At 39.7% G+C, this 16,032-nt stretch overlaps 1 protein-coding gene across 1 annotated transcript in view; it reads right to left on the reverse strand.

Moving 5' to 3' along the window:
• CDH9 (cadherin 9) overlaps positions 1 to 16,032 on the reverse strand; it is a 178,262-nt gene that overhangs the window by 111,095 nt on the left and 51,135 nt on the right. The window contains exon 2 of the mRNA XM_042465310.1: positions 9,225 to 9,552. Coding sequence (XP_042321244.1) covers positions 9,225 to 9,455 — 231 coding nt within the window. The 5' untranslated portion in view covers positions 9,456 to 9,552. The remainder of the gene's footprint in view (positions 1 to 9,224; positions 9,553 to 16,032) is intronic.

Raw genomic sequence — 16,032 nt, forward strand, 5'->3', positions numbered from 1 at the left:
ATCTCTTCTCCTGTAGCTTGTATCCATTGTTTTGGGTCCTATTCTATGGAGCAGGAGAAAACTTGCTCTATCCTCAATATGACATCACTTCAAATATTTAAATAAGGCTACCATATCACCTCTTAACTGTCTCTTCTCCGGGCTGAACATACCTAGCTCCCTAAACCTCTCCTTGTAGGACCTTTCCTGAATAGCAAACTTGGACACTAATTTAATTGACCATCTGTCTGACTATTTGTGCTCCTTCTGCCCATCCTAGATTATTTTAATTGTATTGCTTTTAACGCGTAAGCTGTGTAATTGATATTTTAGGGGAGGGAGGGGTATATATATGCAATACAAATGAACTGACTTTCTTCTAAGAGAAAGTCAATAAAAGATCAACAGTAATGTTCCAATGGCTCCAGCCAGCTATCCTATGATGGTGCACATGCAGCAGAGTTTTTCTGAAAAGTATAATTTTCTTTTTTATAATAATGTGTGTGTGTGTGTGTGTGTGTATATATATATATATACACACACACACACACACACACATACATACACACACACACATATATATATATATATCTCCACACTATTATAAAAAATAAAATTAAGATAGGATCTTATATAGATCAAAAATAATAAGTGACATATATAGCAGCTGTTTAACTGCAAAATCCCCGCTTTCTTAGAGTAAGACAGAAAAATTATTAAACACCATTAAGCAGAGTTGCCAGATCACATGACCTGACTGTTCTCCAGTCTTCAGGAGAGCTTGAGGAATCTCTGAGTGAGAGCAGTGCCTTTAAAAGTTTATGTATATAAATATTTTTCATTATTTTTTAGATTAAATCGGTCTGGTTTTCTTGAATGGTGCACTTCATGAAACTATGCTTAAGTTATTCTGATGAATGACATCACCAAGTGCTACCCTTTGTGAGAGTTGCAAGCTTGCAACAAGGAGTCATTACTAATATTGGCACTGAAATCTCAAGACTGAATCTATATACAAGACCTAAGTATGTAACTATGGCAGGGTACAGACTGCCCAAAAAGGGCAGCCTCCGGTGCCTGTTTTTCCGCTGGAGGGAAGCCTCAGCCACCAAACAGAGAGACTTCCCACCGGTGGAAAAAGAACCTGCAAAAAGCAGGTTCTTTCTACACTGCAATAGCGGCATAATGAGTGTGCCACAGTGCACCACTGGCGCACTCGTTATGCAAGCGCCACACAGCGCCATACGGATGCCACGCGGCACTTGCATAACAATGGCGGTGCCCATGTACAGGATGCCACCATTTTGATGCCCTTGTCATGTGCGAGGGTTGTGGGGCATCTGGAAGCGCCGCCTGAGGCACCCCTCACACATGACAGGGGCATCCTTTCTGGCCCATCTGGACCAGACCTATATATAAGATCCAGCTGCAGAAAAACCTGGTGAGTAACCTTTGGTCAAGCTACTGAAAACCCACATTCATATAGTGTATGTGTATTGATAATTAAATAATACAATACAGGCATTTTTAATTGTGTGTTGTTGTTGTTTTAAAAAAGTCCCCCCTGTCTTCTTGACAAATTTAAAATCACCTTCTGCCATGGGGACAGGCTTAAGAGAGGCTTTCCAAGGATTTAACTTAGAGGTGGTTTCCCCTTTTTTATAGGTCTATTCCTTGTTCCATAGATGATGGTGATGATGATGATGACATTTATTTGTTCCCCGCTCCCCCAAAAAAATTTTTGGCTCAAAGAAGCTTTGATTGTGATTTCAGAATTAGCTGGAATAATTTCTAAAACTGACTTCCAGATTTATTGGGTCATTATATTACGATTTCATGAAAATACTTTGCACATGATTTTTTTTATTGATTTACACATGAGCTTCAGTGCAAAACTCCAAGGCAAATAAATAAATAAATAAATAAATTTATTTAATTAATTATGTGCTCCCACCTACGCATCCCTAATTTAGACCACATATTAGTCAAAATAGTCAACAGCAGAGCAACAAAAGCAGGCATATATCTTCGATAGGTAGAGGATATGGCATGTAAGTATGACATGTGCATCGTTTTTGGTAAGATATGAAAATCTATCTAAGTCAGATCTGCAGAACATGGCAGTAAGTCAGGGCCAAAATTAAAATAGGCTAAACTTCTTTAGGCTGCAGATTCGTTAATTCCGTTGTCCTTCTCCTCTGCCTGCCCTCTCTACAAATGAAAGCCAAGTAGCAGAGGAGCTGTGCCCATCCTTCTCCTCCTTCTACTCTGCCCGAGCTTCTCCTGAGCAATGGAGGAGCCATGAGGAACAGGTGTTTGCCCTGCTTCCTCCTCAGTTGCCCAGCATAGCTGTCCCCTCAGGAGAAGGCAGCTGGTCACACAGCTTTTTTTTCTTTCTTTTTGATATCTATACATTTGATAGAAATGTTTGTGGAGAAGGGACATTTACACAAAGAGCTATATCTGTAGAAGCTTGCATTAAAACATTGACCTAGATAGGTCACAATTCCTGTTTATATGAAAACATCCAAACATACACTTGAAGCTTGGAACTATTTCTGTTGGGAACTTCAGGTCCCAAAATCCCACAATGTCGGTGACTTCTGGGAATTATATTTCAATCCCAATGTTTCCAAACTCTGATAGAGCTGTGTACAATTTCCCTTTCCACAGACATCTGTGCTGTATATATAGATGACAATGGAAAATATCAAATGGCACATACAAGACTAAGACACAGATCCTCATTCCTATGCACATGTTGTTCTGACATCTTTAAATAATGTATGAACTGAGCTCTAGCTGATCAATAACTGGGAGAGCAACTATGATTTAATGAATCCTGCTGCTAATCTCAATGACAGTAAACCCATTAAATCAACTGGATTTACTGATGTGCTGACTCATCATTCAGCAGTTGTTTCTATGGATTTACTTTCGCTGAGACTAACAAACAAGTTTTAGGCCTCAATTTTTATTTTTAAACAGCAAATAAAACATGTTCGTATGCTTTCAGGTTTTGAATTAGTATACTTGTTACATGTCTCTAGGATCTGATTCCTGTGTTATTAATATCAGTAACATTTTTGGTGGGGGAGATTTGATTACATGGAATGGGGAAGTCTTGTGATTACATTCTGTGTAAGAACAATCCTTTGTTGGTGAAAAATCATCATGTTGCTGCAGCATCCATATTCTTTCAATAATTTCCAAGGGTTCAATGTGGCCAGTCATATAGTTGTTGATGGTTGAGAAGTTAGAATTAGTTCTGATTTTAGGAGATTACCACACAAGACTTATCCTGTCTTTTCCCCCAACAGGATACACATGCGTTTAACTCACAAAGATGGGTCTTATGACATTCTGCCATGTCTGGGCATCAGCAGCCCGTATGAAAGCTGGACTTATCCCATGGCTTTTCAAGGATGGGAAAATCCCGTTCTTGAAAAGCCACGGGACAAGCACAGGTTACATACAGGCTTCATACACCCAGCCAGGGGAGAATGTGATAAGACTTGTCATTGACAGTTAAATGTGTGTGCATCTTGTGGAAAAGATGGAATAAGTTGTTCGCAATAATCTCCTTAGTCTATACATCAGACAATTTTTTCCCCTCTAGATTTATTGTGGATTAGTTTGGCACACTTACTTCACTAAGTGAAGGCTACATCTGAATGTGAACAGAAATATGACTTCTTACACCACCCCTTGGGCACATACTTCCCATTTCTGAAGCCAGTTGATTTCTAGACATCTGCAGAATTTGTGCACTAAGCCTACAAAGTCCAACATATCCTGGTCCAAATCAGGCAGTTAGTTTCCAGATTTTAGATTGTACAGTATAATGAGAGTGCAGCATGGCAACACATGAGTGTGTGTGGGTTCCTACATCTTCTGATACCACCACCCCAAATTTGCCTTTTAAGCTCTTCAGTCCTCCCACCACAGCATGATCACTTATGTGTTGCCAGACAGTGGGGAGATTAGCAGAGGTATAACAGCATTTTTATAGTACATGGATGAACTGTGACAGACATCTTCAGGAGACACCCATGTTGCAACATGTACAGCTGCAGGAAAATAGCTGGATACATCCTTTGTCATCTCCCTATCCTCTGGCAACATGGACATTAAGTGTTGGTGTGTGTGTACTGCCTAAAAGCTAAATGGTGGGGGAATGTTGGTCACTATAAGGTCAGCACAGCAAATGTAAAAGTGTATTGCAGTGATCTGGGTCTGACTTAAACCATCATTATTCATGAAGAGGATAGTAGCAGGGAGTTCATACCCTTTTCAAACCTAAAAATATATATGGTCTTTACTGATCCCCACAGTGTGACAATCATCCCTAACAGCCAGTGAATGAAGGCTTACTCTTACTGTCCAGCTGGATGTAGTTTCAGTGAAAGGTGGTGGCTTCCATGTCAATGGGCTAGTGAATCTGCCCAGATTTTATGTAACATTTAAAGGAGCTTTGCAAGGTAATGAGTTTATTTGGCCTATAGGGTTCAGTTCCTTAGACAGCCTCTAAACTCGAGAGTAGTTTTAATACTTTAGTGTCTTGGAAGCCATCAGCCAGGATGGTGTAGCTTTTGTTTGGGGAAAAAGTTCTTTTTTGATGGTGAAAGATGTATATCATGCAATTATTTTATACCTTTTTACATTATTTATAATCTTGCTCATTATTCTACTACAATTATACTATTGTTAATTACTATTTGTCACTTACCTCATGTATGCTCATTGCAATTTCATGCCTAATTAAACATACCTTTCCTTTTCCCTTTTTCATTTAATGAATCAGCTTTTCCTATTGTTCTTAGTAATTTTAGTAAAGTACTTAGTAATTGTTCCAATAAAGTCCAATAAAGAGGGGTTTTTTTCCTGCAATGTGTTTTAACTTAATTGCCTAGTTGCTTGGAATCTAACATGAGATTTGTTTTTCTGTAGCATGTAAAAATTGCCTGACCCAGTGTAAAATAATAATAATAATAATCTCTTGAAACAGTAAATAAAAAAGCCTATGTGGCTCAAGACCAGTATTGTTGGCAATATCAAATTAAAAACCAAAAATGATTTTTATTTCAAAAGCCACTTATTAACTCTAATAGATCTGATTGCTCTTATCTGGCTAGTTATAGCTTGATAATCTCAAATATAGTAGATCCATTGAATAAAAGAAATTGTAGTTTGTTGTGGCACCAGAACTCTCTGAAAGAGAAGACTAAATGTCTTACAAGACTACATTTGAGAGAATTCCATAGCATTGAGCCAGGGCCGTTAAAGTGGTCTCAAAGTGGATTTTTTTCTTTGCAGTATGTTTTGGACCCAAAACTTTTTTTAAAAAAAAGAGGGGGGAGAAGATTTTAAAATTATCATTGCATAATATGAATTGTCTGAGAGGGGGAAAGAGAAATGGAAATTTAAAATACTTGGAGGTGAGAGCAAAGACAGTAAGAGAGTTGGTATTTCCTTGTGATTAAGAGAATGGTCTAAGTCAGAACAGATGGCCCTTTTGTGCAACCATCCAGACAGCTTGGGAGCATGGCGTTTACATGCCACCCAGAAGCCTCCCATCCATTCACACGGGGGCCTGCTTTCAGGTGCTCCAGCAGTGTGGCATTTATATGATGCACACCACTGGAGCACCTTAAAACCGGCTTCTGGCCATGGCAGGTTGGAAAAGCAACTTTTTGCTCTTTGCCGCTCCTTTTTTGGCTCGTGCCATGTGGTTGCCATGGCCCCAATCCAGCCTTGGAAAGGCTGGTTTGTAGCCATCCCTTTGGAGTGGTCTGTTTTTCCCCACAGTGTAGGTGATCTTCAGTGGGCCTGAGGACCATTTTCTTTAGAGTGCTAAAATGTTCAGAACAAATCTGAAAGTTCCTAGAAGCTCATATCTGGATCTGAATAACACATTATTATTGAATACAAAACTGTGTGGGAGCTGCAACTTATGCTATGTACACACAGGCTAAATAACAAATCCCTCATTATCCACATTTCAATCAGTCTGGATGATGCATGACCCAATCCCCAGTTCTGGTACAAGATCCATAGCCCTCCAGAATGACACTGGGTGGCTGTTTATGATGCATCCCACCAAATCAACCACCACTGCTACAAGTCATCTCCTCTGAGGTCGGAATAAAGGACCCAGCTATGTGATTGATGCTGGTTTCCCCTTTATCAATCTAAAAGGGAGTGACCTGCACTGGTGGCAGTCATGAACATAGTGGGATTCATATATGAAAGCTGCCCAGCATCACTGCTGAGTACCCAGGCAATTGAGGGTGGGGGTGTAAGGGCAGCTTTCTGGCCAGAATTCTCTGGGCTGCTTCAGGAATATTTTGGCCTGTGTAAACACAACCCTGTTTAAATAATAGTGATTCCCAGGAGAAACAATTCACTCTAAATTTTATAATGTCGCCAGAAACATTGTAGTCCAAGGGAACTGGGACATTTGGGGTCACAAAACAGCCTTAGTTCTGCATGCAGATCTGAAGCTACACTTTACTCACCCCTGTTCTAGATTCCATTTTTGGTGTGGAACAAATGAAAAGAGCTAATTCATCACTTCAATGCACAGAAGATATCATCCACCATTGGACAGAACATAGTGATGTGTCATCACTTTGAGCAACACTGTTGTAGGGGAAGATGTGCGGCTTCCTAACACAAAACTGTATCACTGGGAAAATAGCACATCAGTATGTCCTGCTCTTTTGGCCTCATTTTGAATATGGTTGCATCAAGTCTTATAGGTGTTGGATTTTCTATCTTCTTTGACTGGCTTTTTGTATGAGCTTGTAGGAAGAAAGCAGACTTCAAAAGCTCTCAGACCATTTAATAAAATGGTATTCAAGGGAGATGGTAAAAAGCAACACAGTTCAGACTCACATAATTTGAGGGCTGTAGATCAGGTCAGTTGGCTATGAAATATGGAACACACTCCCCACCCCAAAACCTAATAATTATTTCCCAAACCGTTTTTAATTTCTATCTTTGCTGCCAAATTCCTGCTGCCATTTTTTAAAAGGGTCTCCTCTCTTCACCCTCTGCTTGCTTTCTCTTCTCTTCTCTTTTCTCTTTCTTAAAACATTTCTGTCCCATTCTTTATCACAGGAGCTCAGGACAGCATATGACATAAAAAATTTAAGACATTTCCAGATTAAAAGCATAAATAATTTAAACAAGATGGAGAAAAAAACCTATTAAATATAGAAACAGTTAAAACCACTTTAAAAAGTATATATTGTAAAACCATATACACATATACTTGAAATAAATGAGACCCCAAAGGTTTTAATAAAACGCCATGTTTTTGCTTGATGCCAGAAAGAAAGAAACCAAAATTGGTGCCAGTTAGGCCTCCAGGGAGTGCAATGCTACATCTGAGGTGGCTCTCACACATCCTCCCATTTTGCTTGGACCCATTGGTAAGACACAGACCCTAATTCAGCTGAAGTTTGTGTATGTCTTAAAATGGCATGTATTTCTATAACTCCTTTTAATTGCTCAACTCCTTTGTTGCTTGCCCTCAAGTTGTTGCTGACATTTCTGACTTTTGGTGACCCTAAAGAAAACCTATGGCGTTTTCTTGGCAAAAATTGTTCAGAGGTTTATCTCTGCCTTTATGTGAGGCTGAGACAGTATGATTTACCAAAGGTCACCCAGTGTATTTCTAGTGTCAAGTGGGAATTCAAACCTTGGTCTCCAGAGCTGCAGTCCAATGCTTAAACCACAACACAATGCTGGTTCTTATTAGATCTCTGCCTGTCACTTCGATCACATCACTGCTCTATTATTATCCTTTCATTGGCTTCCTGTTCCCTGTAGAATCTGATATAAACTTCTTCTGCTGACTTTCAGACCCCTCCATGATTTGGCACCTCCCTATCTGACTGCACTTGTTTCTCTATCATCCAGCCCACCATGCTTTGAGATCTAGTAATGCTGGGCTTTTGACACAACCTATGATTACCTCTTCCTCCACCCAGATTCAACCTTTTCCCCATGCTGCTCCAGACTACCATCTCTTTAATCAACTTTAAAACAGAACTAAAGAGGTTTTACTTGTGATAATACCAGCTTTTGAATTTGCAATATCAAATTTATTTCTGGTCTTTTTGTCCATGTGATAATCTCCAGTGGTTCTGCAGCTATCATTCTGGCCTACTTTTCAGAATTGGTTTAACAATTATTCAGGTGCTATTGGTAACTTATCATGAACTTGTGCGTATGTGTTTCTATATAGTGACATTGGCATGTTACAGATGGCCCAGAAGGGGCCGTCTCGTGCCGCCGCCAGCGGCAGCGTTCGGGAACCGCAGCAGCCAAACAGCGCGGTTCCCGGACACTGCCAAGAAGGAGTGCGAAAATTGCGCTCCTTCTTGCTCCCCGGAAGAGACGCCACAAGGCGCTAGTCGCGCACTCATGGCGTCATTTCCAGGGCACGACGTGCGGACACAGAGCGTCCGTTATGTCAAGATGGTGGCGGCCGTGTGGAACGGCCACTGCCATTTGTTACAGACAGAGTCCATAACAGGAGTAGGGGCGTCTAGAAGAGACACCCCTTTTTTAAACTGGGATGTCCTGAGGACGTCCCAAATGGTGGTATGTAACCCGCCTAAATGATTTTAAATGTCTTAGTTAAAATTCTGGGCTAAATTCAGTTGTCAGTCCCAACTAGAATAAGCTCATTGAATTGTTGACAGTTAAATCAGCATTTAAATCCCCTTGATTAAATAAAGTCTTTAGTTGGGACTAAAAAAATAATTTTAGTCCTCTCACTATCTCTTGATTTAGATGCAGATTAGATAAACTCTCATCAAAAAAATATTTGGGGCATACCTGAGTCTATGCTGTTGACAGCAAGTGCTCCTAGTACATATATTTTCCATGCTACTTCCTGGAGACAAACTATCTAGTTGATTTTACCAGCAACCATATATCACATTCATTGCTTTGCCAAACATTAACTATAAATTCCTATTCTGAGGGAATACATTAAAATGGCTAAATAAATAATGTTTCCCTACAAATACATAGCTGGCAATTAGAGAACTGAACCCTCTTCCCATAAAGCAGAAGGATTCCAAGAATTGTCAGGTGTAAAAACTTATTTCTCCCCAGCAGACAGTTATGTTCAATCTGAATTGTTTCAGTGCTGCTCCTGAGAAACTAAAATAGATTATATTTTTTCAAGAATTTGTCATTGTATGACATCTATGGATTGCAGTACTTACCTTGCCCACATACTGAGTATCTGGACCAGTGTATTCTTCCAGTAAAAAAAACTGATTCCACATCCATCCCCGCTTGGTTCGATGCAACGCTTTTCCATGATTCTTCGATAGACCCATTATCCTTTCAGTTTGCAAATACATGCTAGTCCTTTTTGGTGATGGTGAAGTGAGTGACTCATGAAACATCCAGGTCCAGATTAGAAATGGCAAGCAGTAACAAGTTCTCATCATTTGTGCCTTCTGTCAAATATGGACTAGGCTCAGTATGCTTCTTGCTCCAGTCAGAAGAATTCTGATAAAATAATATTGTATTCCTCTTTCATACGATCTGTGAATTGGTTAAAAAATTGATTAATTTTATTTAAATTTTTTTTAAAAAGATTAATATGTATGCAAGTGTCTTCACACTTTTCAACCTTCAAAGAGATATTCATGCATTGATTTGTGTGATGAGGAACATCTGCCATGGATTGCCAGGGATTTCTGATTATTTTTAGCCTTCTTGAGTCTCACTGTTGGCAAAAAGTGGGATGTAAATGAAGTGAGTGATTGAATGAATGGATGAATTAATTATGTCTTAAACTATGGATAACCCATGTCTCTAGGTCTGAATGAAGTTCTTGATCTCATTTTAAAGGCCCTATGTATACCATAATTTCAATCATCTGCTCTGGCAAGAGTGATCACTTTCTTCCTTGGAAACCTACTGGGTTAAAAGGAAGAAAGAGAGGGGGGGAATAGGTGATAGAAAGAAAAATAAAGTAGTTGGAGAAAGAGAAAAGGGTGTTCCACTCTCTTTGTCTTTGTCCTTACTTTTGCTTTCAGTCATACTTACCACCAACAAGTGGCCCCTATGTATTTTCCACAAGGGAATGCTACCCTGAACAGAGGAAAACATGTCTGTCCCAGTTGTTATTCCATTTTCTTTATGCAAAGCCAGAGTGTAAGCCAGTGTGAATTAAAAAAAAACAAACCTGGTGACATCCATTGTCTTAATTTTATTTTGCAGATGAAGATTGATCTTTGTGGGCTGTCCGTTTTTTAGAACTGTAGTTAATGACCTTCTAATTGAGATACTCTTACTAATCTTTCAAAGAGTTCTAGCATTTCCCCACAGCAGTGTTTGAAAGCTATGACAGACCCATATGTTATGTCCCCCCATGTGTTATGAATTAGCACAATATTTCTGCCCATTGGTACAACTGTTTCTTTCTTTTTTGTAAACTCACAGTTTGCCAGCCATGATTTGACACCAGCCCACAGGCCATCACTTTGAGTGGCATTGATCTATATGATATCAATACACTAGCACATGACAAACAAACTTTCTGTCAATCAGAATTGTCTTGGTTTTTACAAGATTCTGGTACCTAGTGCACTATTAAATATATTTGAACTGGTATAGAGTTGCTATCACATAGGTGCGTCATTGACAGTAGATGAAATAAATTTGTGTTATTTTGGGGGGCAGACATGTTGTGGCTTAAAAAGATAATTTGTATTGACAGAAGGGAAGGATCTCTCATATCCAGAATTATAACACATAATTATTGCAATCTGGATAACTATGGCGTGGTACACACCGGCCTTTTGTGCCGGAATGGCACCGATTCTAGGGTTAAGGACCACGGGCAACCATATGGTCCCTACACTAGCATAGAGCAGCGGCATTACAATGGCAGTGTCCCTGTGTACATGGGAGCCGCCATTGTTATGTAAGCGCCACATGGCGTCCACACGTTGCCATGTGGCACTTATGTTGCAAGTGTTCCATTAGCACACTCGCAACGTCATTGTGGTGCCGGAAAAAGAACCCGGCTTTTACAGGTTCTTTTTCCTTTGTAGTGACAGTGTGCCGTTTGGGGGCTGCGCCATCCCTGCGGAGGAAACTAGGCCACCAGCAGGCTGCCATTTCTCAGTGGTCCATCCTGGGCCTATATTGGGAAGGTGTCGCTTATTTTAAATCACATCACAGTGGTTAAATGCCTGTACTGCTAATCATCATAAGGTTGTGAATTCAATAACAGCCAGGGGCTCCAGGTCAAGTCGGCCTGGCATCCTTCTGTAGGTCACTATAATGAGTATCCAACTTGTTGGGGGCAATTAACTTACACTATGTAAACTACTTAGTACATGGGTAAGCGGTATAGAACTGTATTTCCTATTGCTATTGCTACATTATCTTGGAAAAACATATACATATAGGTATAAAATATTATTCTTGATTTTTTTTGTCTAACATCATACTTGTTCAGCAGTCATAAATATAATTAGAAGCTTTATAATATACCTCTGTACTTTTCTGATCTTCTATATCAATGATGGTGAACCTTTTAGAGAACGAATGCCAAAACTCAGTGGCATTGCTGCACTGGGTGTCACTGGTTGCTGAGGGTGGGACTGTTGGGAGCAGGACTTCCACCTTCTGGGGGCAGGACATCTAGGGGGAAACCCAAGGCACCTTCTCTTAGCCCCACACTAGCAATAGCAAACGTCCCTCTGATGAAACTTGCCAAGAAAAGTCCATTATAGTTTCACCTTAGGGTCACCATTAGTTGGAAATGACTTGAAGGCATCACACACACAAGTTATGCTGTCTCAGCCTCAGATGACGACAATGGAAATCCCTCTCTGACAAAGCTTGCCCCATGGTAGTTTCACCTTTGGGTTGCCAGGAACCAGCACTGAGAAGGGAAGGAGGATGCTCTGGGCCCATAAATTGGAAATGACTTGGAGGCAAACAACAACAACAACAACAACAAGCACAATAAAGAACAGAAGGCACAGCACAATAACAAGTACAATGAAATAATAATAATAATAATAATAAATAAATAAAATATAATAATAATAATAATAATAATAATTTATTTATTTATATATCGCTATTCCAAATTAGATCACAGCGGTGTACAGCAAGAAGTGATACAATATAAAAACCCGACATAACACGTATTACCGACAAAATAGTTAACAACATCCCATTAGAAATTACAAACTATAAAACTTACAGATAATTAAAACCACAAAAACAGAGCTAGCTGGATAAAAACATTTGTATATCAGGGGGAGAACAGCATAACATTAGGACACATGGGGGAAAGCTTGTCGGAAAAGAAAGGTCTTAAGTTTCTTCCTAAAAAGATCTAGGGAGGTGACAGAGCGGAGCTTGTCAGGAAGGGAGTTCCAGATTTGCGGGGCCGAGGTAGAAAATGCCCTTTGTGAGGATGAGATATATCTCATCTTAGGAATCCTCAACAAATGCTTGCCGACTGATCTGAAAGTGCGGGGCGGATTATATGGGGAGAGGCGGTCCTCCAAGTACCCTGGGCCCAAGCCATTTAGGGCTTTATAGGTAATAACCAACAGTTTGCGTGTGCGACTGGAGATCAGGGCTGAAATCCCAGCTTGGCCATGAAACTCACTGGGAGACCTTGGGCAAGTCACACTCTCTCAGCCCCAGAGGAAGGCAATGGCAAATCTCTGAAGAAACTCACTTGGCCATGAAACCCACTGGGAGACTTTGAGCAAGTCACACTCTCTCAGTCTTAGAGGGAAGCAATGACAAATCTCCTTTGAAGAAACTCACTTGGTCATGAAACCCACTGGGAGACCTTTGGCAAGTCACATTCTCTCAGCCTCAGAAGGCAATTGCAAATATCTCAGAAAATCCTGTAACAAGTTTGTTGTGTTTGAGACGCGAGTGTGGTGTAGCAGTTTGAGTTTGGACTAGTCTCCTGGGAGATCATGGTTCAGTTCCCCATGATGCCACAGAACCCCGCCCTGCTGTCATCTGGAGCTGAAAACTGGTAGTATGTCTCTCAAAGCATGCCCACTCTGGCTTTAGTGTAACATGCTAGGTTCTGTTCTTTTTGCTTCATTTTCTTCTTTGTGACTAAGATATTTTGATCAGCATGATATCTGAGAATTATGGGCATAGACCACCTTTTGAAGGACATCATAAATCATACATTTCTAGTGAAGACACTCAGATGAGCAGGAATGGGCTTTTGCCCCACCACTGTTTTCAGTTGAAAATATTTTTGATGTATTATCCAATCTTGAGAGAAAGGATGCTACTATTTACCAAAGAAGACAGTCAAATGAATAAGCACATGGTGGGGAAAATGCACCAATCATTTCAGCACTCATAGCCAGATAAGCAGTTCCATCTGACAAGATCTGAAGGGTTGCATGTCCCCCATGCTTAATTTAATTTTTTTCTGGTATTTTTGTAGAGGCCACAACATCTAGCATTAATTGTTTTCTTTGTATTCACTCCTCCACACGTCCATGAAAATTGTTTGCATTATGCTAGCAACATTCTCCTGAATGTTTAATATAACTTGCCTGATATCTACTGAAGCTTTTTGCACAACAGGCTTTCCTATCTGAAGCTAGATAGATTTTGTGCCTTGCTTTATTTTAGGAATCAAATTCTATCCTGCAGGATACAGTCAATCTATCATGCTTGCTTTCTTATCTCCCTATTCCATCTGTCAGTTTTCACACTACAGTGGAAAACATTGTCTTCCCCTTAGCTGTTTATCAATAATGCATTCAATGCATATCAAGCATGCTTAGAAATCATAATGCACACTTTTCCAGAACTTTCTAAAGCTGTGTTTTGTGAAATCCTGTAATTCAGCAGAATACAGACAACTAAGCAAGAGGCTATTGAAAGGAATAGGGCTCCTCCCAGGCAAGGCCATGCTAATCTAGGTGCAGGAGGCTGCCTTGGGTAGCACATTCTGGATGCTATTAAAATAATCGATGCACAAATTTGGGCCAGCCTAGCTAAATGGTGTGTACCTATTTTAAAAAGCTATCAGAAGGTGTGGCTTGGTGAAGGATAAACAGTATTAATAAACAGCTAGGTATTTAATACACTGAAGGTGAAGGAACAAGGCAGGCATCCCAATTGGTAGTACCCACAGCAACTGTTTGAAAATACCAGGTGCTGGTGCTGAGTAATATTTCCATATTGACTTTATGACATAGTTCTTTGACTTTCTTTACCTACTTAAGTGCTTGATTATTTTCTATACTGAACTGTACTTTGTTTCCCCTTCTGTTTACTCTGTGCACAGTCCACTGTAACATGGGTTCCCTGCATTGTCATTTTCAGGGCATGCTACTATGTGAGATAATCCTACCTGTGGGCAGTGTATCTGTCTATGCTCATACAAGTGTTCGTATGTTTGAATTAAGAAGGGAAATACTTTGCTCCATGTGTCAGAATAAGAAACTGCTTTTCCCCCTTCCTTGTCTATGATATATTTTCCATCATTTGTGAGAAAGTGTTTTGGCCTTTTCTAGAACAAGTTATGTGTAAATCATGCAAAATGTCTAAATTCTGCAAATTGTGTAGTAAAATTATAATAATTGCTGTTAGAGTCATTAACTTAACAATACTATGGTTATACTAACTGTTAGTTTGAATGTTTATTGACTTCCTGTTTATTTGGGTTTCCACACCTGCAATCTTCTTGCCTCACTGTAACCTGCAGCCATTTTTTCCTTCTTTCTCGCTCTCCTTCATTCAACCATGTATTTGACTGTTCACAACTTATTAGTAATAAAGTTATCTTATATATTTTACAAAAAAAGACTAAGCATATTTATTTTATGAGCTACATCTTGTCTGTGGATGTGGATGTGGTACTGGTCATTATACATCTACCATCTTACCATATAATAACTTCATTTGTCAGATCCCATCCTTTCATATTTTTCATCTTTTACAACACTTTCCTGTTAAATTGATTTTCAAAATGAGACGGCTTGATTAGGTTGTTTGAATCTTTCCCATCAGTCAGACAGTCATTTGTGCTTGATGTGTGTGTATGTATTATTCCAAAAAAGGAAAAGACACTAGTTGTACATGGAGATGTTTTGTGCAAATTATACAACTGTCAACAGGGAAAAAAGAGCTCATCTCATTTTCATAACATAGCCATAAAGTATTCCAGGATTTTTTAAAAAAATAAAATAAAAAATAGCATGCTGTCTCAATACGTCTCATTGTGAAAGAGTAATTTAACAAGAGTACTTCACTTCCCTAGTTTGAACAGTTATCTGTATTTCATTTATGGTAATAAGGAGGGAAATGAGAGGGAAATGAAGCTTGAGTTTTTCAGACACATCAGTGAGTCAGTTTCATCCAAACTGACTCACCAATGTATCTGAAAGACCTGAGCTGCATTTCCCTCTCATTTCCCTCTCCATCCATTTCGTGATGTGTTTTGCCCTGCCCCCAGTCAAACCTACTTTGTTGCTACAGTCTTTGCAGAGAGGTCTTAGAGATGCCTGCCTTCTTGAAAGATTAAGGACAAAGAACAGCCTGCAGGAAATCCTCTCAAATCCATGGGGATTCTGCTGATATACAATTAGCAGAATCTAGTGATCAGACTTCATGTGGTTGTAACACTTGAAGCTGCAAGTGACAGTAAACAGGTTGCATATTACTGTGCTCCCCTACAGAGAGAGAAGGAGAAAAGGGTCCTTGGACACTAAAAACAGCTTATAAAGGCAAGGGCTTAACAACAGCCTTTGTTTTTGACATTCTCTGGGGTAATCTTCCTGGTGGGATTGCATTCAGGTAAACATACAGACTCAGTATGCAGTCTAAAATAGTACATTGCAAAATCTTACCTCTTTATACTGCTATTTGTGTTAACTACTTAATATTGGATTTTGAAGGTCACCATAACTGACTGGATACCCTCCTCAAACAAACAAACACCATACAGGGTTATTTAGTCTGTAACCCCACTAAGATCCACCGGGAGACGCGGGGAAACATAAA

This window comes from Sceloporus undulatus, chromosome 4 (genome assembly GCF_019175285.1).
Source record: "Sceloporus undulatus isolate JIND9_A2432 ecotype Alabama chromosome 4, SceUnd_v1.1, whole genome shotgun sequence".
NCBI classification, from domain to species: Eukaryota; Metazoa; Chordata; class Lepidosauria; order Squamata; family Phrynosomatidae; genus Sceloporus; species Sceloporus undulatus.